This window comes from Dendrobium catenatum, unplaced genomic scaffold, assembly GCF_001605985.2.
Source record: "Dendrobium catenatum unplaced genomic scaffold, ASM160598v2 fragScaff_scaffold_726, whole genome shotgun sequence".
Taxonomy (NCBI): Eukaryota; Viridiplantae; Streptophyta; class Magnoliopsida; order Asparagales; family Orchidaceae; genus Dendrobium; species Dendrobium catenatum.
Window position 1 is genome coordinate 503621 of NW_021319188.1, and position 25222 is coordinate 528842.

The 25222-nt window shown below is 36.8% G+C and overlaps 1 protein-coding gene across 1 annotated transcript; it reads left to right on the forward strand.

Annotated features, from left to right (window-relative positions):
• Positions 1–258: 258 nt before the first annotated feature.
• Positions 259–23146, forward strand: LOC110098009. The gene is made up of 10 exons (XM_020824700.2): positions 259–524; positions 9561–9616; positions 10146–10988; positions 11073–11193; positions 11268–11345; positions 11949–12677; positions 12865–15682; positions 21933–22120; positions 22202–22261; positions 22535–23146. The coding sequence occupies exons 1-10, from the start codon at positions 443–445 to the stop codon at positions 22876–22878; spliced, it is 5319 nt and encodes a 1772-aa protein (XP_020680359.1). The 5' UTR covers positions 259–442; the 3' UTR covers positions 22879–23146.
• The last annotated feature ends 2076 nt before the right edge of the window (positions 23147–25222 follow it).

Consider the following 25222-nt stretch of genomic DNA (forward strand, 5'->3'; position numbering starts at 1 on the left):
ACCCGGACAGTCATCCTCACTCAAGAAACGACTTACGAATAAGACCTATCTGGAACCCCAATAACTATGGGCGGTAGGTCATTTACTGGGTCCCATTTTCGGTGCGGCCTCATTCCTCGGCCGCAAGCGGTTTAGCCTTCTAGGGTTATCTCTATCCAAGTTCACGATCTAGCCGTACAGATGGACGTCTATACAAAATCAACGGCTAAGATGTTTCCGACTTTCTCCAAATATGGCCACCGTGCCAGATCGGAAGGCTTATAGAGTACTGAAACAAGAAGTCTCAAAGCTGGACTACTTCTTTCTCTTTCTTTTTTGCTCTTTTATCTTCTTTACTCCGCCCAAATCGCCACCATTTTTTACCTCTGGGACTGAGTTACAGACCGCAAAGAACAGAATGAGCAAGTGTTAATCTCTTTTCTTATAGGGTTTTGTTTCGATAATGAAGACGATGACGGAGAAGAGCATTGTCGACTCACCTCCCCGTTTACACACGGACGCTTCTCAACAGCCGAGTCTCAAAGGTTTCTTCTTGCATTCCGTTCTGTCTTGTTAAACTTTTCACAGTTGAAACCCGTTTTCGTACTTTTCGATACTGCGGTGTGCAGGGCATCGGTTTTAGAAGCGGTGGTGGCCACGCTGTTGTCTCGCGTTGGCGCCTCAATGTGTTTTTCTAGGGTTTGTTTCGTTGCGGTAAAATGCGTGTTTGTTTTGTTGCTTGTTTGGCATTCGGTTTTTTGCTTTGGAAATTGATGCGGTGTGGCGGCCTGAACTTGGTAGTTTGCCATCCGTTATTGCTTTTTGATGATTGGGTTTTGCAATGTCAGTTCTAGGTCTCGGTTTAATTTGTTTGTGTTTTCTTTTTAAACCTTTGATGGGCTCTTTGGCAGCAGGATTTAAGCAAGATTTAGCCTAAATATTGCCAAACAGCAAATAAGACTAGCTTATATCCTGCAGAATCTTAGGAGCTGTTCAGCAAAAGTAGGATTTAGTAAACCCTGGGTATGTTAAATCTGAAAAACCGTTTGGCAAAGTAGTTCTTAAATTCTGTTAAATCCAGCAAAAGTAGGATTTAACTTTAGTAGGATTTAGTAAACCCTGGGTATGTTAAATCTGAAAAACTGTTTGGCAAAGTATTTTTTAAATTCTGTTAAATCCTGTGAAACCGTTTTACAATGTAATCATGGATTTAAGCTGGTTGGCTCATTTAAAAATTAAATTAAATGTGATATGAATTTAATTGCGTGTTAAGTATGAGTTATTTAATAATTTTAATTTTAATTAAGGTCAATAAGTTATATTAATAAATAATTAATCCATTACTTATTTAGGTGTTAATTTAATAAGTATTTGATATCTAATTATATTAATAATTATCTAATTGATTAGTTGACTACTTTTTGAAATGACAAATTATTTAACTAATACTCTTACTAATGATTTAATTAATTTTAAAATATTATTTAATCAGTTTAATTAATAATTATTTCATTAATCAATTAAATAATATACTAGTAATTAATTATTTAAATATTATTTACGAGATAGAAAAGTCCCCCTTAAGGCCTCAAACTTAAGGGAAAATTCTATAAGATGGTGGTGAAACTTGCAATGTTTTATGGTGCATAATGTTGGCCATTAAAAGAGAAACATAATATTAAGTTAAGTATTGTAGAGATGAGGATACTCAGGTGGATGAGTGGCTTTGCTCTTAGAGATAGGATATGAAATGAGCATATACGTGAGAAGGTTGGAGTAGCTCCGGTGGAAGATAAGATCATAGAGATACGCCTTAGATGGTTTGGTCACATAAAATGGCGGCCTTCCGATGACCCGGTTAGAAGAGTAGAGGTTGATGACCCGGTTAGAAGAGTAGATGTATTATATTTGAATTATTTTTAGGTAGAGGTAGACCTAAAAGACTTGGTTAAAAATATTAGAAATGACATTTCTTTATTAGATTTAAATGAGAATTTTGCTTTTAACATGATACAATGGAGAAAAATGATTCTTGTAGCCGGCCCCACGTAGTGGGATAAAGGCTTGATGTTGTTGTATAATAATTATTTATATTTCAAATTATATTAATTAAACTTTTTTTTTTAATTTTTAATTAATAATTGTTAATTAATCTAGGATTTGCTTTACATCTTCTCCATTTCTTTGTTAATGTTGCTTTTTCTCATGACCATTTTTTCATACCTGCTTCGGCCTTGCGTGCTAAACATGAAGTTTGAATGCTTCGCGTGAAGTAGTGTGTTGAAAGAGTCGCTAAACAAGCTTCTTTACATCCTTCGATGACGTCAGATTGGAAGTCATGATAGGAGCTCGTTCGTTGAGAAGGTTACCATCTTTATCCCTTTCGTGCGCTTCTTTGGGCAAATCCCATAAATTTTTCGAACTACATAATTTATTAAATCCAGGATTTACGAAAGAGGGAAACATAGCATTTATTCTGCCGTGAGATTTATTAGGCCCTCAAATCCTGTTTGGTAGGATTTAGCAAAAATTATCTTGTTAAATCCTTTCGCAGAACAATCCCTTAATGTTAAAATTTTGCTATCTCAATTGTCTCATGCCATTGGGATGTTTCACATTCATCACATAAAAAAAAAAAACGTCTTTTTGTAGTTTTATCCAAATTGTTAGTTCACCAATTTTCCAACTACAATTCCATGTGGTCTTGTAAACTTTGGGAACTTAATAGGTTTGCATATGAGCTGAAACTGTCACATAGAAGGCTGGCTGAAATATTTGCACTCGTTATGAAGTCGTGATTTTTTTTTTTTATGGTTAAAATTTTTTTTTCCTCAGTTTGCATGGTTGTAGGATTTTTTTCGATACATATGGGATTTTTAAAATTTTTATCTAAGCTTTGTAGCATGTTACTAGCTTTTTTTTGAAAGAGTTATTTATATAAAAATATGTTTCTAATTCGTGGGCTTATAAAATGGTAAAGTAAAGTAATGTATATGAGCTTATTGCAATAGTTGAGGTTGCAGGTAAAGTGGTTCATTTTAATTTGGTAAAGCATAACCTATTGTCATTGTTGATTGTATTTTTGTATTTTTGATGCAAATGAGGACGACTAGGGGTATCATTTTGGGCTGGAGGGTCGATTTTAGGTCTAACTTGAAGTTATCCCAACTTGAAAATGGTTGATCCGAACATGACCTGTTAATCATACGGGCCAAAATGTTTGAACCAAACTTCTCTTGATTTGAGCTCGCCTAACTTCAACCTGACCTATTTATTATATAGATAGTGTAAATTTTTAGATCAACAAGGATTTCTTGACCTAAATGTGACCAGCTTATCATGAAAATTAATATTTTATGCCGAGCCTGATCCTTTTAACCCAAATTCAAATGATAATCATGCTAATTTTGAGCAAATTTTGGGTTTTTAGTTCAACCCGTACCCGAATTGAAACTTAATTGGGTCAATATTTTAGATTCGAACTCAACTTGAATAATATTTGTATCAACTTGAACTCGAATTTGGGTTGGGTGGGAACATTTTTATTGATACTCATAAGGAAGATGAAGTAGGGAAAACAAGAAATGCTAATGATTGATTTCTTTTTTGATGTTCGTAATAATTTGTAATAATACTCCATAAGGTCCTTTCCCATACATCATAATATCTAAGCTGGTTGGGTAGGATACTCACATGATAAATTGATTGGAAATGTAACTAATTATGCAATTAGTGTAAGTAAAATGATAAGCAATTCAAGGTTTAAAATAGCGTAATTGCGCCTCGAGGCGGTTTTCGTCCGTGAGGCGAGCTAATTATGCAATTAGTGTAAGTAAAATGATAAGCAATTACAGATAACTATAATGATAGATAAGAAAATATCAAGCAATAACTTCTAGGGCTAGGGATTTGGGCATGGACCTTTCATCCAGTCCCTCCTTCGAAAGAACTCTACTTGAGTTTTTGGCATCACAATGACCCCTTTATCTGGTGGATGATGTTTATAAATGCTGGAAATGTTAAAAATATGGTGGATATTTAGATCTACAGGCACAACAACATTGTTGTTGACTAGACATTTGATGGGGTCCTGGGGAATGGGCCCATTTTATGAGGTGGTAATTTTGATGGGTTTCTTGTTGAAAAGTGTTCCTTGTGAGAAGACCTTCTAAAATCTATGTAAATCAGCATGCTGCTTGTAGTTCGCATTGCTAGTAGCTGGTATTTGCTTAACATCCTGTAGTAAAGAATCAAATATTCGAACTACTTCATTTGCAACCTTGATTATTGTAGCATGTAAGATTTTTGCTTTTGATGAGTGTAGGCCCTCTGATCTCGAACAAATTATTTACATTATTGATAGGAGCGCTCTCCTCTCTTTTTTATTCTGATCTCTCCTTTCTTACTAAACCTTTTTTTCACTTATTTATATTTCTCGTTGTTAAGCTCATGTCATTTTTTGCTCTGGAAACTTAGCTTTCTCCACACTCTCTTTTGTTGCTCTGAAAACGTATGCTATTTGCAAAAAATCTTGAATTCTTAAATAAAGTAGATCTAGAATCTGAATTTTGTGATTGTGGTCTTGCAATAAATAATTCAAGATTTGTGTAGAAAATTAACCCAAATTAAATGTTTGCAATAACTGCAGAATAAGCTAAATTAAACTTGGTTAAGAAAATGAAGGTAGAAAATCTTCTCATAGGATCCAAGCTTGAAAGTTTTGGTTTACGAGTTAAACCCTTTTGCATTTGATGTCAACAATGTGTCTTATGGTTTGAGTTTGAGGATCTCCATGAATTTTTTATTCACGGCCATGTAAGGTCAATGCCAAATTATTTATGCAACTGCCAATATGTCAAAAAACATGATTTAGAAATTTGTTCCCAATCCGAGATGCAGCTACTACACCTTGTGGACAATAAAGCCTTGTAATAAAGAGGGGGTTGATATATGATTCAGATATGGGGTACATTCATTAAATCAAATGGTTGTCCAGAAGACAGCTGTCAGGAAATCTTTATCTTAGGCTGATAAAAAAGCGATGTTATTAACAGAAAAGGAATCTTCGGCTATTTCAAGGTGGAATGAAGGCATTCTGAATTCTGATAGTCATGCTTCTAGTCGGTAACTTGACTAGTTTGAGTGGTTTAATTGGTTAATAACAGCCTTTTAGTACTCTGAATTATATTGAGGTATGTACCTAGATGATGCAGACAACTAGATAGAAAAATCAAAAGGGAGAACATAAGGGCTAGTAAAACTTTTTTCGATTCAAAATTTAGAAAGTCAACACCAAACAAACCTCCAAACAAACGAAAGTTAAACAAAACAAAAACTAAATTAAAGATAAAACAAGCTACCCTCAGAACAACCGATTAACAATCACCTCACATGCAACAAAATAGTAGGTAAAATAAAAGAAGTGCTTAAGGACATGCAAACCAAGGGTCCACTACTGCTACTATGGGTCAACGTCCACCACAAAACTCCTCCGGCAAATGCTACCAAACCGGCCAACCAACACCTCCAATAGCTTGAGAAGAAAGATACAAGTGGAGTGAAAACTTGTGGAGAGAAGAAGTAGGTAAGAAGCCCAAGATAAAATTGAAGAGATGAGAAGAGAAATGGAACAAGCTCGCAAGCTTTCCTAATAAGAAACCCTCAGGTTTTTCGAGAACTTTGCTCACCAAACAACAACCTCTAAATGTTTCAAAACAACCCAAATATATAGGTGAAAAGAGGGAGCCAAACAGCCCCAATCACCTCCAGCCGAACCAACAAAAAAGAGGGAGACAAAAGACCAACAGATAGTGCCTGGAGCAGCACCCGAAGGGACCACAAGGGGGACAAGAACGGACAGCCATGGGAACAGGAACAACTAGCCACGGGACAGAAGCCAGGCGGAGAAACCAAAAGGCCAAACAGGGGGGGGGGACTAGGACACCCATTAATGAGCTGAAAAGGTACCTGAACTACATAGTAATGAGCTTATTTTAGAAGAAGAACACAACATCTCACCAAAGGGGCAGCTAAACTTGAGACAACCAAGCCCAAATCGAGAAACCCAAATTAGCCTAAGAGCCAAGGCACCCAAGAAGCTAGCACACCCAAGGTAAAACATGTCCAAAGCACAACCTACTCATGATCATAGGTTGCCCTCCATCATTGGGTAGCATAAATAAAAAAACACAAAATAAATATTGATGGGGACATCAGAGCATGGAAAGTTTATCAAAGGCGTGGCCGTCGATCTACGACCACGATCGAGTCTCTGTATTTTTGAGTCATTTCATGTATTTGTTTTTCTTATGTTATGTAGCTTTTATTATTTATGTGTTTCATGCTTTCCAGTTGTACCCTTTTATTAAGGGAGGTCGTATGTAAGCCCTATGGTGCATTGTTATCCTTTTATTTGGTGTGTCTTTGTTCGAGGCTATTTATAGCCCTATTGTTCATCTTTTCAAGCTAATAAATGATTGATTACAAATTTTTCTTCTCTTTGTTTGAGTTCTCTTGAGAGCTTGAGAGATTGGAGTGAGATCCCTAGGGGAGAGAGAATTGCGCATCACCCATCAACCTTGACAAGTCTGGTTTGTGGTTTTATTATCTTTCTTTTGCCTTCATCCTCCCACCACCACCACCGGCCTTCTTCATCCCAACCGGCCACACTTACGCCAAAACCTCAACCTTTACCAAGCCCCCTTTCCCTTGCCCGCCAAGCCCCACCTGCACCCCCACCTAACTGCTGACCCCCATACCCGAGCCCAAACAAGCCACCAGCCCTGAAACCCCTCTCCCCTTTGATTTCCATTGCCTATTTTAGATTGAAATAATTTGGGCAGATTTTGATCAATTTGAAATTTGAAATCTTTTCTAAATTACTAAATCTATTTTAGGAAAGTTTCCTAAATTGAACGCAATTTGAATTTCAAACTAATTGGAATTCTTTAAACACTTTCCTAATCACCAAATCCCAAAATAGCAATTCCAAATCTCCCCCATTAATCCTCCCTAGCCTTGGATGCCGCCGGCCCCCTCATTAAATCCTTTTGGATTTATTTCCTAATCCCTCCACCCTCTCTTGAAATAATTCCAAATACCCACTATCTCTCTTGGCCGAAATCCCCATACTCCTCATTGATTTAATTTCTTTCCAAAAGGGAGGATCTCCTTATGGAACTAAATTATTCCCCCCCGCCCCCCTCTTGCCTTTTTTTTTTTCCTTTAATTATTCTTAATTAAGAGAATACTTAGGAAGTATTTAATTAAAATTCCATCCATCTCTTTCACAAAATCTGAACCAAAATCCTTCACCTTGCTCTCACCCTTGGCCGACCACCTATTCTCCCTCACACCTCTTGATTTCTCTAGATTATCTCCTCCATCTCAAGAGGAATCTTCAAGGGAAGCCTCAACGATCGTCGTCAACATCTCAACCTCAAAGGACATGCATGGCCGATCTGGATCTTGATTACGGTATCTCCTACGACGAATAAGGATTTGTTTCCATTCTTCACTCTACCTTTTTCGATGTCAACCCGTGCATCGACAACACCGTAGAAGAGTACGTAGATCGCATCCTGGACACTCTGGTCGATGCTATTGAAGAACAACTTGGCACCGTTCATTGGAGGATCGCGACTCAACCGTGATAAGGGTTTGCCAATTTTCCTTTTCGTGTATTTTCCTTGTCTAACTTGCTCTTGTGATTTGATAGATTCATGAAGATCTTGCTCACCAAACTCCGTCGAGCTTAGTAAACGTAGGGATTGTGTGCACTTCATTTGTTTTTAATCTTATTGTTAGATTAGAGATTTTTCGTTGAAAGCTATTATATTTGCATGTCGTTGATTTTCTTTGTTATTTTGATAATTCAAAGCTCTTATTGTGCAACTTAGCCTAAACGGAAGTGACCGCTCTTACGTTTTATTTTGTCGTTTTTGTTTGCTAATAGTTCTAATGATTACTATTCTAATCAATAAGTCGTGCAAGTTCTTATGAAATTACTTTAAGCATTGTAGTCAGACATCAAATATAACAATCAAATTACAATAAAACTAAACAAATTGAAATTTGCATGTATCAGTAGATCTGCTATGTTTGTTGAAATTTTAAACTATCTGAGAGAATACACTCCATTATGTAAATACACTAAACAATTTTATTAGATGTTTGAGTAGTTTTTATGTGCTCTCATAGGAAAGTAGACCATGCTAACATTCTTTCACTTCTATACATCCCAATATGCTGAATTGACTTTGAGAAGCTCAATGAGAAAGGACACTTTCCTTTGAAGAGTTCGACCAAAGAGGGTACACACATCGAGGGTGCTTACTTAGGGAGATGCTTCTCTCCAAAGTGCTCGACTAGTACAAGGCAAGTGCTCGCCTAAGTGAAACTTTCCCCCCAGGCAGGTTTGACTGAGGGAGGAATTCACCTCAGCAGACCTTGAGGACACAAGGAGGAACTAACCCACCCTAAAGAAAGACTCATCTTTTAGTCGAGGCAATTCATCTTTCTCAAAGGGCCCCTTATCCAAAGTATATGTATGTGCACATACCAATTCTTTCAAAATGGCATCTTCAGTCACACTAGCCTCGAGCTTAACTCAGAGGCAGTTATGGAAGGCAGTCGTCAAAGATACTCATCGGACACCCTCTTGAAGGGACTTGTTGAAGGCGCTTATCAGAAGCACTCGCCAATGGTACTTGCCGAAAGCACTTGCCAATGGCACTCTCCAAAGTCACCAAGCAGGACTGTTCTATAACTACATCAGTTAGTATGAGTGTATGACACTTGTATTTATTCTAGTTAGTCCACGTGCCTGTAACAATCAAATATTGCATTTTTTTATTGCTTTTTTAGGTTTAGCCTCTTTTATTGCCTTATCAACCATATAAATAAAATGTTGTGAGGTATTTTTTCAACCTTTTTTTCATCAAATCTTAATGAGTGTAGATATATTTCAGAGCTGCTCTTGATACCCGCCTGCCTCTCTTTCTTTATTTGTCGCTTTAGCTAGTTGTGACATTAAGGTTAAGGTGTCTTTCACAGGCAAATTTTGATCCAACAACTTTGCTTCCTAATGTGTGACTAATGAATTATTCTATTACTTAAATTATAATAATCTGATTGTTACACATTAGATTTCCTTTGGTCATCAATCATTTGTGATATAGTGCGGTTTATTTATTATATAAAATTGGTCACCAGTTATATCAAGGATGGTTGACATATCCTTTTGAAAGACTCAGTTCACTCATCCGCAATTACTTCACCTTGATGATTTTTTATTTCAGTTGGTCACTTGACAATTTATCTTGTAGCAGAATAATTTTATGTTCAGATTCTGTGGTAAGCATGGGAATCTAAATGAGAAATCTATGTGAAAAGTTGTTGAATTATAACTTTCTTCTTAGTTCAATGATCATGTACTTTCTTTTCTATATTATGGTTTTAAGTTTTAACATTATTTCTCTCATGACGATATCTAAATGCAATTTTATTTCTTGTTAACACTACTGAGTTTGTCCTTATCAACATGCAACATCTCTCATGTGTCTCTTGTCTCTATATTGCAGATATGCATGGATCTGACAATTCTATTGCTTTTTCACCTCAGTGGCTTCAGTCGAAGGTAGGGGATAATAAGATGGGAATAGTAAATTCTCCATATGTATTTCTATTGTGTTTTTTTTTTTAATTTTTTTTATTTTTTTTTAACAGAACAAATTGTGTGGCATACTAATGAGACAACTAAGGACTATATATTAGGTGCGAGAAAAGGACCAAAATGGTCATTTGACTCTTTATAAAGGATCAAAATGGTTCCCAATTATATTAAAGGACTATTTTGGTCCCTCAACTCCTTAAAGAGGAATTAAATAGTCCCATCATGGGACTCTTTGGATTCCTTTTGAAGGAGTTGAGGGACCAAAATGGTCCTTTAATGTAGATGGGGATCATTTTGATCCTTCATAAAGAGTCAAGAGACTATTTTGGTCCCTTTTCTCTATTAGGTGTAGTTATTTCATCATGTTTTTTACAATTGCTTTTAGTGTCACACATTTTTATTTCTTACATTAATATTTTATAGGTATATTTATGGTGGCTACTGCATGAAACATAATATTAAATAGAATTCCTTTTTCTTAAATAATTTGTAGGAATATCATACAAGTCCGTTTCATGGAGAACGGATAACTTCCGTAAGAGGGCCAGGAAATGTTGAAGATTCCCATGAGGTCAGAAAGAGAAAAGATGTTTACAAGCATGTTTTACATGATTCAGAAATTGGATGCCGGGATCGTTGGCGTGATGAAGAAAGGGAAACAAATTCAACTGTTCACCGAGACCATAGGGGAGAACGTTGGCTTGACAATTCCATGCGACACTCGGGAGAACGTCGCAACCACTCTGAGCGTTGGAGTGAATCAGGAAATAGGGAAAGTAGTTTTGATCAACGACGTGAGAGCAAATGGAGCACAAGTTGGGGTCGTGATGATAAGGAATCAGAGTCTAGCAAAGATGGCCAGGGACCACAGGAAAGATTAATGTCTCGTCTTACCAGCCATGGAAGAGATACAGATAAAGATGGTGAAATTTACCCTCGTTCATGGAGATCAAACTCTTCCATGGCTCGAGTAAAGACAGAACCATCTTATCAGCAATCTATCCCACACAAGCAAATCCATATGTTTGGTTATGGCCGTGGGAAAGGGGAGAATGTGTCACAACTTTCACCTTCTGGTCGTGGCAGTTTTAACTCCAACAATGCTAGTACTGTTATTCATCACCCTCATCATTTGGGGACTTTCTCAGCTAAGTCTGGTTTGCAAACAGGATCATCTCTTCTAAGATATAGTCGGATGAAGCTACTTGACATATACAGGATGACTGATATAAGAAGCCACAGGGTATCTATTGATGGAATTATGGATGCTCCTTCTCTGACACGATCTGAGCTGCTGGAACCTCTGGCACTTGCGGCTCCTTCTATTGAAGAATTGGTAAGTAATTCTTTGTTTTTTTCTGCAAGCATGTAATTTTTATAACAACCAATTTTGCTTCATTATAGTATTATTTTTGCATAGGTAATCTTGAAAGCCATAGAAAAAGGAGAGGTTGCAAGTAGTGGTGTACCTCAGGTCTCTAAAGAAGGCAGTGGCGGAAGAAATGATGTTGAATCGGTTATGTCAAAGCAGATGAAACTAGGTGCATTTGTGTTTCTTGTAAATGTTTTTAATCTTTCATAGGTTTCATTCGTGCCACGTTATGTGTATGAACAGGCACTGATGAAGATTTGCAATGTATTGGAGGTGAATACAAACTAGAGGGCAGTGAAAGAAATCCAGATATTGAGCCAGGTTGTATTTTCTTTTCCTATCAAGTGATTAATGTTATAATTTTTGTAGTTATGGGATTATAAATATGGAGAGTACATTTTTTGAAAATTTCCTTTTAGTTATGGGATATTTATAGTATGTTTTTCTTGGTGTTCCTTTGATCTCCTTCGGTATGGAGAATGTTTGCTGGATTAGTTTTACATCTCTCAATCATATTTTGATCAAAGTTCATCACTAATTTTTAACTTGATTTTAAAATATCTACGTTTTGTAATGTCTTTTAAGATGATATTCAAATCAGGAAATTACATTTGTTAGCTAGAATTTTGTAGATATAGCAGTAATTTATCCAACATGTGGTTTTGTTCAATTTGATTCCGTGTGTGGTTCACTGTCAGGAGTTCAATGCTGCTATTTTTGCTGACTAAATGACCATCTCCTTTGCATCTATCAGACCAAATTAAGCTATCTGCTCTAACCTTTTGCTGTAATAGATAAACTTTTTCTACATTTTTTCCCCAACATTTCGTAATTATTTTCTCTGCAGTTAAAAAAATGTTTGAGATTCCTTCAAAAAAGGCTGAAATTTGAGCATTCCTGAGAATCAATTTTTATGTTGTGCAGCTCGATGGAGATCTCAATCTGAAGCTATCTCAAGCTGGCCGTCCACTGATTTGAAAGATAATCCTGCTGCACTTGGAGCAAAGTCATCTGAGTTCGACTGGTCTCATTTATCAGACGATGTAGATAATGAGACAACTACTGCTTCTGTTTCCTCTTCTTTTTGTAAAGATGATTGGCAAAACAATCAACGTGGTCATGTACAGAAAAGAAGAAATCCCAAAAATAGAAGTTATGCATCAGAATTTTCTGACAGTGAACGGACTGCTAGCCCTTATTTTGCTCGGGAGGATTCTCTTCTTGCCAGGGATAAGCCTGCTGGTAGACATTTTGAACCGCTTCCATCTCCAGAAGAGCTTTCCCTTTATTACAGAGATCCACACGGTCGGGTCCAGGGTCCTTTTTCTGGAAGTGATCTAATTGGATGGTTTGAGGCTGGGTATTTTGGTATTGACTTGGAAGTTCGCCCTGCAAGTGCTCCCTCAGAGGCTCCTTTCTTGTTACTTGGGGATGTTATACCACAGTTGCGACAGAAGGTTAGGCCGCCACCTGGATTTCGTTTGGCTAAACAGAACGGAATTCTGGAGATGCCCAACATGGATAAGACTGGAAGCACTGTGCTTAGCACCCATTCTTGTTTATTTGGGTCTGAACCTTCTAAGAACGTGCAAAGGAGTGGCATTTATGTTTCTACTGAAGCAAATAATCCATCTGTGGAGAGTCTTAGTGAAGGTTGGTTAAGATAGATAAATAATGTTTAATTTCAGGGGGCTATATGTTTGGATTTTCTTTTTCGGAATGACATTTTTCTTCTGTTATTCTTCTATATATACTCTCTTTGTTGATTCTCTTAATATATGCAAATCAAGTTGTGCAATTTGTTATGCCCCTTATTTTGTTATTTCTTAATTCTTCATAGGAATGCATGGCCGTGGTGTGCATGGTCCTGGGTATTCACCTGCAATTATGGGAGAAAGTGGGAATGGTGTGAACTATCTACTTGCCCAGACGAGCTTATTAGAGCAGCAGCAGAATGCCCTACCTTGTTCTCTTTCTCTTTTATCTGGGAGAGACTCCTCCCCAATGGCTTCGACTGGATTTATCTCAAATTCACCTGAATCATATTCAAAATTTATTTCTCACATAGGTGACCCTTCGTTTCAAGCTTCCCAAGTCTCCCAAGCCTCACGACAATTGGACTTGCTATCTCTACTTCAGGCAGGACATGCAGATAAACCTTCTTCACTTAGTTCTGGGGCATCTGCCTGGTCCGATCTTCATGATGCCCGAGCTCTGAACAACAATGGTCATGTTGGTTTAGAAACTCTGCAAAATAAGTTGGATGTTCATCAAAATCAGCATCTTGGTTCACAAGTCGGGTTTGTAGTGCAGCAGCAGCTGCAACCTCCGAATTTGCCATCATTGCCTCATTTAGTTAACCAACCTGCAAATCTTTCAGGCATATTATCTCCTCAACAGTTGCGTTCTACAGATATAACACAAGATACTCAAATGCTAAATGTGCTTGCACAGCATTACCTAATGTCCCAGGCTCCTATGCATTCTCAGGTTTCTATGTCATCACAACTCTCTTTGTTTAATGAATGCTTGCTGCTCAAACAGCAGCTGCAGCAACAGCAACAGCAACTACTGCTGCAGCAACAGCATCTTTTGTTTTCTCAAGTCCTTTCTGGTCATCAGTCTAGTCCGCATCTTGGTGAGCCTTCTCAGAAATTGTATTCGACTGTTCCAATGGGAGATGTTCCATCTGATCATTCTCTGCTACGACAAGGCTCAGAGGCCCACATTAATCAGAAGATACTGGCAGATAATATTCATGATGGACATAATTCTACTATTCAAACAATAAATTCTCAGGATAGAGATAACATAAATAATTCATCCTTTTCTGGACCTACCTTATTGCAGTTACCACATCAACTATTTGAAATTGCTTTACCTTCAATAAAACATGAAAGTACTCAAGATGTTGGTGATAATGGCGCGGCAGAAGTTTCCCTTGCATCAGGACTAGTTTTGACTTCACCAATCTCTGATGCATTGGAGAAGCCTGTTGAAGCTTTTAATTCCTTAGATGACGCCCTTAATCTAAATTGCCATGCAAAGGAACCCAAGTTATCAATGCCTCAGTGTAGTGAATTTATTCCTTCAGAATGTTCAGTATTGTCACAGGAAGCTTCATGTACTTCTGGGTCTGTATCCATTCATGATGTAAAACTTTCCTCAGGTGATGTTGTTCTTGAACAAACTCATTCTGATGTTTCTGCAGCAAAAGATTTAAAAAATCTGGAAACATGTCAGACAAAGAAAAGTGCAGAAAAGAAAGCACGAAAAAAGAAAAATTCCAAGTCACAATTGGCTTTGGACCTTCTAAAGGGATTATCCAATGTAAATCAGTTGGAGCAGCCTAAATCAATGTTTGATAAAGAGAATTCAAAGTCCCGTGATACATCACAGGCTCAGACAGACTTATTGAAGCAGCTTTATGATTTGGCATCTGCTGCTGTTGAGGACAGTTCTAATGGATCTCCTTTCAAACATGTGGATTATTTGAAATCTCATCTTCCAGCTTCGGTTACTGATAAAGAAGTTGAAAGCTCAAATAAGAAAGCTGAGTGTGTAGAAGAAGTTGAAAGCTCAAATAAGAAAGCTGAGTGCGTAGATGGTGGCATCTCTGAGTTGTCATGCCTTCGAGCCTGGAAATCTGCTCCTGGGATTAAGGTAAAATCACTAAAAGAAATCCAACAAGAGGAACAACAAAGGGTTCAAATGGAAAAAATGGCATCTGAGACAGAGATTATCCCTTCTAGCTGTCAAGTATCAGTACCCTGGGCTGGAATTGTTGGTAGTTTTGATCATAATTCTGGTGGAGCTATTGTACACGTTGATAGCAATGCAGAGTACATAAGATCTAACAGTAATTTGAGTTCAAAAAGCAGGAAAAGCCATCTTCATGATTTGTTGGCAGAAGAAGTCCTGGCTCAGTCAAGCGAGGGTGATGCTATTCTTTCCAGAGACAACAAAGGGCAGCTTTTACCGCCCGTTCTATCAGTTCCTACCTTACTTGATACAGCAGCTGTTAATGATGGAAATCTTTCCAGAGATGACAAAGGGCAACTTTTGCCGGCTGTTGTATCGGCCGCTACCTTAGTTGATGCAGCAGCTGTTAATGATGAAGATTTTATTGAGGCCAAAGACTCCAAAAAGGGTCGAAAAAAGGGGTCCAAGGCAAAAGTTTCTGGAGCTAAGTGCCCTTCATCAGTTACTTCGGTTGATATTTCCTCTTCTTCCATAGCTGCTGAAAGGCAGAAAAGTCAGAATCAGGCACAGAAGGACAAGGAAGTGTTACCAGCTCCACTGACTGCTTCCCTAGCAGATTTTGTTTCCTGGAAGGGAGAACCAGCAAACTTCTCACAAGCACCAGCTTGGTCCATGGATATGGGCAAACTGCACAAACCTACTTCTCTGAGAGATATTCAGAAAGAGCAGGGAAATAAATTATCTGCGCAGCAGAATGTTCCTATACCCACTCCAACAAAAATGCAATCTAATAGGGGAAACAGTGGTTCTAGTTCTTGGCAGGTTCCTGGATCATCTCCCTCTATTGGTATCTCTCCCATGCGGAGCACCACATTTGCATCCAGGCAATTGAAACCTAAATTAGAAGATGATCTATTTTGGGATCCTGTTGATCAGTCACAGCAACAAATAGAACAGTATGTTTTTAGCATTAACTTCATGCACCCATCTTTTCATCTACATGTGATTGTATTGCCTAGTTTAGATGCATCATATTTTGCAGCATGAGCTTGAGCCCAGAACTGATGATAATTTGCTGCATGTTTTTTTGTGAATGCTTTAGCTTATTGCATTTTACATTACATTATGATAGGAAAAGCTTGTAGGAACCTTACTAAATTTGAATTTCAGCACTTGCAAAAATAGATTGGAAAAAAATTTGAAAGAAATAACCAGAAATAAACTTTTTAATTGATAAAATATGAAAGAAAACGAACAAGATATAATGGATCCTCAATTGGAGAGGAGGATCCATCTCTCCCGTTATCTAGCCAATGACTAGAGCATTAGGAACTCTCCAAAATTCAGAAAATATCAAGATAATCCTAACCCTAGACAATCCCATCTTTTTAAAGCATACAAATACAACTTTGATTTACCATATAGCCCCTCCCTAAATCAGAACCTGCCTAATCCGCTCTCTCCTCTTCAAGTAATGGGCCGGCCTCACGTCTAGCTTGGATGCTCAGAGTAAGCCAACCTTAGGGCTGGTTCAGCTGACCCTCCTTGGTCCGGTCCCGCCGGTCTAACAATAACCCCCTCCCCCTCCCAAAGACCCATCTTATCCACAATGTGGAAAGACGACTCCTTTCTCTTCATTATAAACAAACGTTGAGAACCTAAAAAGTTCAGTCCTTACATCTGTGCCTCGGTGTATACATCTCCTCATAGTTGAAACATAGCCCATTCGCCCTCTTCTCTTGTAACCTTGTTTCTGTGAGCTTCTTGAAGTTGTCCCCGGGTCTTCCATCTACATTCTTCTTTTTTGGGGTCTTCCGAAGAGTACCCGATTTCGGCTCCTTGGGTGCCAAAAAAGTGGTGATCATCCCGTACGAGCCTCCTGAGCTGCTTCCTCCCGTCCCTCTCTCCAGATGCCTCTGACCCTCCACAAACTGAGTTAGCTCGATAGACTCTCCTAAATCATGAGATCTCATCACTCTAATTGCCTCTTGTATCTCTAGCTTGAGCCCTTTCATAAAATTTCCCTCCAGTATAGTCTTCGGAAGCCGATCTAGTCTTCTAGCTAGGCACTCAAACTACTCACAGTATTCCACCATTGTCCACTCCTACGTCAGGGCGAAGAACTGCATATAGAAGTCGCCTTCTCAATTGGTTTAGAAATGTTCCAACAAGCAGTCCTTAAACTTCCTCCAGGTCCGTATGGGTCGCCTCATATCCCTCCGCCGGTATCAGGCCAACGCTTTCCCCTCCAAGCACATCTCAGCTGACGTCAGTCTCTCCTCCGCCGTCAATCTATTGACTGTAAAGTACATTTCTATCCTGTAGATCCACCTATATGCATCATCTCTCTCAAAAATAGGCATCTTTAGTTTTCTTACCCTAAGACCTCCTACATCACCCCTGCCTCCTCCAAAGTTTCCCATTCCCCAAAGGGGTGGTTCCCCTCAATTGTGCCAATCATCTCTTCTTTGTCACAAGCTCACCTTCTCCCTTCAAATTCAGCACCACTTTGTTCATATTCAGTCACTCTCCTTTCAAATTCAATACCCCTCAACTCATGCCCAACCCCTTCACGCCTCTCCACATAAACTTTACCCCGACTCCTCCCTATGAATAGGCCCTAGGGGAGGCATTTTGTTTGCTCCCTCCAAAATCTCCACCTCCTAATCTTCTCTTTGTCTGATGGCTTAGAGTTCTCCCCACTTCCATGGTTGTCGACGGCTTCCACCCCCCTCCGACGACGATGTTTTGGTTTGGCCATCGAGCAATTTCTTCAACATCTCCTCAAGGATGAAAATTTTCAAGTCGTTCTTCTCATGGACGACTGAAAGTTAACTTTTTAAATTTGGAACTTAAGTTTAGAGATATGAAATTTTAGATTTTACTTGTCTGATTTTCCCTTCCAATACTTCCACCTTTCTTCCCGTCATAGGTCCCCGGATCTTTGTTAGACTTAAAAATTCAGGTTTCCGCTGCAAAAATAATAAAGACAACGATTCGAAGGAGAAAAAATGCTATAGGAATTAGCAGCACCAAAATAGCCCCGGACACCTCTATGACACCAATTTGATAGGAAACACTTGTAGAAGCCAGAGTTTTCCTTGCTGAATTTGAATTTCAACACTTAATAAAAATAGATTGGAGAAGAATTTGAAAGAAATAATAAAAATCCGTATGGGTCGCCTCTTCAAGTAATGGGCCCCACAAGGGGACCAGCGGCTAGCTTGGCCACCTAGAGTAAACCAGCCCTAGGGCTAGTTCAGTCGACCCTCCTTGGGCCGGTCCTGCCGATCTAACACATTACAACTAATTTTATTGTACGGATTTTCTATATGATCTGAACTCTGTCGATCAACGAGTATAAGCAAATTTCAGTCTATTTTTTAGCATTAATCTAGAATGATTTTAACCTTTTTAAATGTAATCTAAATTCTTAACAAATTATTCAACTTAACTAGTTAGATATTAATATTTTAGAACTTTAGTTTACTATTATGTTTACTAAGCACTTGTCAAATGAAGCAATAGTAGCTTAAAGGCTGTATGCTTAAACTTCCACTTTGATGGAATCTATTTACCTTAGATAGAGAATGTTTTTGAAACATCCTTGGTGTAAGATGCTTCAATTATTTTGTGTAGTCAGTTGATGTAGGGAAATGATCAATGCAATGAATAACCTGTTATGTTGTCTTCTATTGCTCTAAAAGAGTGCTTGCTTTGTTTTCTTTTTCTTTTTCTTGTGTTGAGGAACATATTGTTTGCTCTTAAGTTAATAAGCGATCGCATGAGTTCATTTTGCAAGAATTGTGTAGAGATAAGTAAAAGATTTTATTGGTTTAATTATCGAGTAATTCTAGAGTACAAACTTTGTTTAAATTGAAAAAAGGCAGAGGTGATCCGCTATTTTCTTATAGAAAACGAATAAACACTTTCTTAATCACGAACGACTAGAAAGGACATAAAAAATACTATATGATATGCATATTTGAATTTGGATTTTTTAAATGTATTGATATATAAAGAAGGAACAATATCTTGGATTAGCGTGGTGGATGAATCTACATAGAAGGAATGAACAACGATGTGGATTGGTGAGCTGGTGCAAAAATAAAAGCTCTCTAGGCTGGTGAGTCTGTGGATTCTAGCAATTATTAATATCCCCGCAAGTTGCGTAATAGTTATCAATATCCCCTCAAGTTGCATAGTAGTTGTCAACCATGCTCAACTTGAAATTTAAACTCTCGAAGCCACTGCGATTAATATCCTTGGTAAGAAAATCAATTGTTTGAAGGTTTTGAAGAGTCAAAATGTTGGATAGTATCGTATCAATTTTTTTCTTGACTAAATGTTGATCTATCTCTGCATGCATGGTTCGATCATGAGGCATTAGGTTCTTTGCAATGTTGTTTGTAGCTTTATTATTACACAATTATTTCATCAGATTAATGAATGGTTTATTTAATTATTGTTGCACTCTCTCTTATCATAGACTTTATAGTTTCCTGTTGACAAAGCTTTGAATTCTTCTTAGACATTTTTTCGTGCCTAAATTTATTTTTTTGCTTCTCTATGCGACTAAATTTACCTATACATATATGCAGTACTGCAATATCTAGTTCTTGTTCTCCTATCAGTGATAGAACTTGCCCAATTTGCATCGTTGAACACTTCCACACCCTTATTGAGAGTTATCCTAAAATATTAGTCATTTTCAAGCATTTTGTTTTCAGGTGTTGAATAATTCACAAAGTAGACCCACATGTGCATTTTTACTAAATTATTAATGATATGTTGGCCACGTTAATTGAGTAGAAAATATCTGGTTTGGTGTGCCAGGTTACCCATCTTAACATTTGGATCCATAAATGTATCCATTGGTTTACGTCTTCTCATCCCATATTCTTTTAAGGAGAACAAGATTAGATTTATATTGAGATTGATAGATTTCTTCCCTTGGTCAAGCAATTTCCATGCCAAGGAAAAACTGAAGCTATATCAAATATTTAATCTTAAAGTTGTTTGCCTGAATATTATTTAGGTCCTAACATTATAACACACATTCATTGATGTTTCTCAAGTGCTTGCTGATTTTTTTTGAAATTTGAACCTCCATTATTGATATATTAAGTGCATGATAGGCAGTGATTAACTTGTCATATGACAAAAAGTTACTGATAAGGTGCTTAGCACAAAGATTAATATTTTTTTTTTTTTATTGTAATAGGTTCATCCAGATCACATAAATGTAGTTCAATAGTTTTGTTACTAATGTGGAGTTTGTATGTCTTTAGATTTAGTTCAAAATCATGGTTCTATGCAAGAATTGCTTGGATCTCCATATCTTTGATTTTTGGCCTCTTAGAGTTTATAATTTTTTTCTTGTTGGTGGTATTATGTATGTAATCCAATTGATGGTGTTGCTAAGTTTTGGTTTTGGGTGAGTTTTGGAGAATAGTGGTGCTTCGAGTTAAGTCTATTTAGACTTTTAGGAACGGCAGGAATGGGTTATTGGCATTCTCTTTCTCTCAATGGTGATATTCCTAAGAATTATCCCATGAATGTTAGCTTTTGGTATAAAAGGGTTGATTTTCGAAGGTGGTGACATCCAACGCGTAGAATTTTCTTGTTCGCTAGGCATTGGACCATATTGTCGAATAGTTTGTGAGTGTTTATTCAGTAGTTGGCTAGACATTCTAGATTGGTATTTTTTACTATAAACTCTGCAGTGGACCCACAAGACACAATGTTTGATAGAGTATTTTTCATACATAACTACATAAAAGTGTACCCCGTGCCCCAAGCTTGTAGTTGCTAGGGTGATGTCCTTGATCTTAGAATTCACAACTTGAGGAGTTTCACCATTTACCTATTCTGTCGGCCTCAATGGCTGGCTTATCATGCGACTGCTTGTCAGTATTGAGTATCATATCATGAAGTTTGTTCAAGGTCAGAGTGCAATTCACTGCAGTTTCTTGAGGATGACATTCGATACTCTCAGTATATTTATTTGTTTTCGTTGGAGATTTCTAATGGCACACCAACCTTTGCCTTTTTAGCGAAGTTTGTTCAAAGAATGAGCATCCCACACTTTTTCAACTATACCTATTTTCTCTTGCTGTTAAACTAAATTCAAACTAGCCACATTCGATGTCTTCTTATCAGCACTAGACCTTCCTCTCATATATATCTTTTCTCACTAGAAGAAACCTAGAGAGTAGAAGGAAGAGTACCCAAAGTTTGAGTTATGGGCAAAAGTTTTTGGATTTCCTTGAGAAGTGTATTTTTATCAATCGAAGGTAAAACGTTCAAAAAGTAAAGTTAGGTGTGTATGATTAAATAATATAAGGTCTAATCTCTCTTCTTTCATTTTGGATGACAGCTCCAAGCCCTGCTAGTTGAGAGTACAACAATGCTCCTTTCATTCTTGCTTTCACCATAGACTTAATTTCTTTCTCCCATTGTTTTTAAGGTATATATAGATTACATTATCTCCATATCCTCCTAGAGTCCCTCATTTTTTGCTTGACATTGTAAAGTTGTCCTCAAGTTACTCGAGCCCATGGACTCATGACGTTTCAGCTAGAACTCGGTCGGTCGATGTAACATAGTTTTAGTGAAGTATTTGGTTGTATCCAGTACTTGTAGTGATACGATATGCCTAGTTAACACCAAGAGAACCTTGGGTTTTTCTTCATTCTAAGGCTTTGTTTGGGACGGCTTTCTTTCTGCTTTTTAAAGCAGTTTATTAGTACAATAATTAAATTTTTTATACTAGGAAGCTGCTTTAAGAAGCAATAAGAAAGCCGTCCCAAACAAAGCCTAAATGTAAGTCTCCTTGTCCATGTTCCCTTCCTTTCATGTCATAGTAGTCCGAGGGTTTTCCATTCCAACAGTTTCTGTAAAAAAGGTTTTCCCATGAAAGTTTTTCCCGAATTACTCTCCGTTATATCAATGTTATTCTTTTTGATAATATTTTTGGCTCCCACTTCAGTTCATTCCTTTCTTGTTTAGCGACAGGACGTGCTAGGGATCAATTTTTACCTTAAGCTTGACAGCACTATTTCAAGAATTTGATTCTGAAACATTAAAATGTTGCGCTAAGTTTACCTACTTTCTACTTTATAAATGTTATTAGTGCTATTTGTGCTCTGTAGGAAATTAATTGTTTGTACCATTGATTTATTGATGAAAAATTCTTGCTAGCAGGTCTGATTTCCCATCCCTTAGAAATTCTAACAATAGGGGTGTAAAAACTCCTGCAAGAACTGATCCAATAGCAATTACTCGGCAAAAGTCATCCAACAGCAAGCCTGCAGGGTATAGTCCTGCTTCCTCTGCATCTGGTTTGTCAGCTTCTAGGGGCAAGAAGGATGATGGACCTAGCAATCTTTCAGGTATCTTTCCGCTATCATTTCCAATGGTCTTACTCTACAAATGACTCCATTTAACCTCTGAGTTTTTTTTTTCCCTTCCAGAGGCTATGGGCTTCAGAGATTGGTGTGACACAGAACTGATCAGGCTCACTGGGACAAATGGTATTCCTTCTTTCAAGAATTTAACAACTTCCTCCAGTTTCTCAATAATTTTCTATTCTTCACAGCCTTCAGTAGCTTGTGAAGATAGGATGCGACTGTTTCTCTCTTCTCCTACGAGACTTCTAATCAATCACAGCCGTCGGGAAGAGAGAAAGTCTCATCCCATCTTCACAAGTATAAATATGTTATACATTAATATTCACATTTCATTAAATTTGTAGAATTAAAGCTTCCTTAGCTTTAATGGTGTCATTCTTTGCCTCTGATCCGCAGATACCAGCTTCCTGGAATACTGCTTGAATCAATCCACCACTGAAGCTGAAGTGCTTCTTAAAGAAAACCTTGGCTCCTTGGATCCCAAATACGAGTTCATAGATAAATTCCTTAGTTACAAAGACTTCTTATCCTCAAAAGTAATTGAAATGGCATTTCGATCTAATGACAGCCCTGGTAATGGAGATTCTGGTTCTGCTATGGATTTTGATGCCGATGCACAGGTTGTTAAGGTAGGGAGCAAGAAAGGGAGGAAAGGGAAGAAAGTGAGTGCTGCGGTGCTGAATTTTAACGTTGTTAGCAATCGAATAATGAAGGGTGATATTCAGACCGTTGAGGATTAGCTGAAGACTAAAGCTTCTTAAAGGCTTTAGCAATGTACATACATTTTCAGGATTATCATCTGTAAATGTTCTTAATGACCATTTTGATTACATTTGTTCTTCGTTTTTTGTTCTGCTTTAGGGTTTAGGGGCAGCTCAATCGGTTTTGTTTGAAGAAACTGATGGTGTCATGGGATTTTGTGGAATAGGCCTACCTTTCCATGTCTTACTTGCTAATCTGATAGTTTTAATGGCGTTTTACCCTAATAAATTTATTTCAGATTTATGATATGTGAGAAATATACATTTGCAAGGTGCTTTTTTGGGTTTGGTTCTAAGTAGAAACTCTCACTTCTCTCTACTTGTTAGGTTTTGTTTGTGACAGCTTTTTTATTGTTTTTTAAAGTAAATTTTTAATATAAAAATTAAAAAGTTGCTCTATGAAATAATTAAAAAGCTGTCCGAAACTAATAGGGTATTCTTTTGAAGATGGGCCTAATTTTTGGCACTTGTGCCTTCTTTAGGCTTCGTTTGGGATGATTTTTTTTATTGCTTATTAAAGTATTTTTTAGTATAAAAATTAAGATTTTAGTATTAAAAAGCTGCTTTAAGAAGCAGTAAAAAAGTTGTCCCAAACAAAGCTTTTAGTTTTCATTTGGAATGGCTTTTTTTTTGCTTCTTAAAGTAGTTTTTGAGTACAAAAATTTTAACTTTTGTATTAAAAAGTTATTTTAAGAAGCAATAAGAAAGCTATCCCAAATGAAGCTTTAGTTTTAGTACAAAATCTCTATAGGCATCGGGGATTGTAAATTTGAATACATGTTAAGGGTTACTAAAATGTTTCATTGAAGTATTATAATTATTATGTGTTGGAAAATTAATAATGATTGAGTATATTACAAGTTTGTCTATTATGTAATTTAAGGTGCAAGAATTTGTTGTTTTCCACAATTGGATAAGATGTGATTGTATGATTGAAAATAGTTGTGCAATTTTTAATGTAGGGGTTGCAAAACTTAGGTGTTCATAGGTGAATGATAAGTCTATTAATAGTGTTAAATGTTACTGGTCTATGTGAGATGATGATGATGATGATAGTGATTGTTGATAATAGTTGTTGTCAATAATTATTGGTAAATACAATATTGTTTTAAAGGTGATATTTTACTATTTTGATAAATTTGTCTAAAATTCAACATTTTAATTTATATTGATTTATTTGATTATAGATTATCAATCTATCATTTGAGTTTCTTAATGATAAGAACAATGAATGACTTTATCCCTATTAAATTCTTTTCGTTGAGTTTCTTACAAGATATAAAATTCATTTGGTCATGCTGTTAATGTCTTAAAGTTTTAGATTTTTTGATTGTTTGATTTGAGCTCATTTGGATGTAGATCAGATCATTTATGGAGTCAAATGATTTGACTTGTCAAGACATTTAGTTTCACTATAAGTTTGTTGAAATTGGAGTATAGATAATTTTGAATTTAATTTTGGAAGTTTTCAAATATTATCTTGGGATTTGTGTTGACAAAGTGATTTTTTTTAGGCAGATTATTTGCCCTCTTATTTTCAGATGTCAAAACTTGTGTCATTCGTAGATATGTGTGAAATCTTTGAATTTTTTTATTCAATTTTATAATTAAAAAAAACTATGAGACACAATAGCTATTAAACGTTAATGTGTACCTTCTCTTAGGGTCATGCTTTGAGTAAATGTTTTTAATTATAATTTAAAATTTTCATGAAATCAATCATAATGGTTTTGTTGAGCTTTGAAAGTATCAAAATCTAGTTTAAAATAGCCCTAAGGACCACAAAAATATTGGAATATACTTGTTTGAGCTCCAAATTGGGCTAAATGGGATGTTTGACCACTAGCTTGTGCTATTTGGTGTGATGCTTGTAGTGATTTTTTATGATGATTTAGGCTTCGTTTGGGACGACTTTCTTACTACTTCTTAAAGCAGTTTTTAGTACAATTTTTTTATTTTTTAACTAGAAAGCAACTTTAAGAAGCAATAAAAAAACCGTCACAAACGAAGCCTTACTCTTATTCTATTAGTTTGCCCAACAATATCAATATCCTTTGGCCAAGCAATGCGTGATACTGGACAACATTTTAGTAGAAAATTTACAAGTAGTGTACTCCCAATTTCCTTTGACGATTTTGATTATGATCTTATCTACTCTTGAAAATTGAATAAAGGTTATGTCAATACTATGCACCAATATCTCCTTAAAAATAACCCTTTGTTTCAACAAAAAATTGCGTATATGAAACTACTCATCACATTATAGCTTCGTTTGTGTCAGCTTTCTTATTATTTTCTAAAGCAGCTTTCTAATACAAAAATT

Coding starts and splice junctions, on each gene's coding strand:
- LOC110098009 (XM_020824700.2), top strand. CDS start 443: ATGAAGACGATGACGGAGAAGAGCATTGTCGACTCACCTCCCCGTTTA. Junction 11,194..11,267: donor GTCAAAGCAGATGAAACTAG/GTGCATTTGTGT, acceptor GTGTATGAACAG/GCACTGATGAAGATTTGCAA. Junction 11,346..11,948: donor AAATCCAGATATTGAGCCAG/GTTGTATTTTCT, acceptor TATGTTGTGCAG/CTCGATGGAGATCTCAATCT.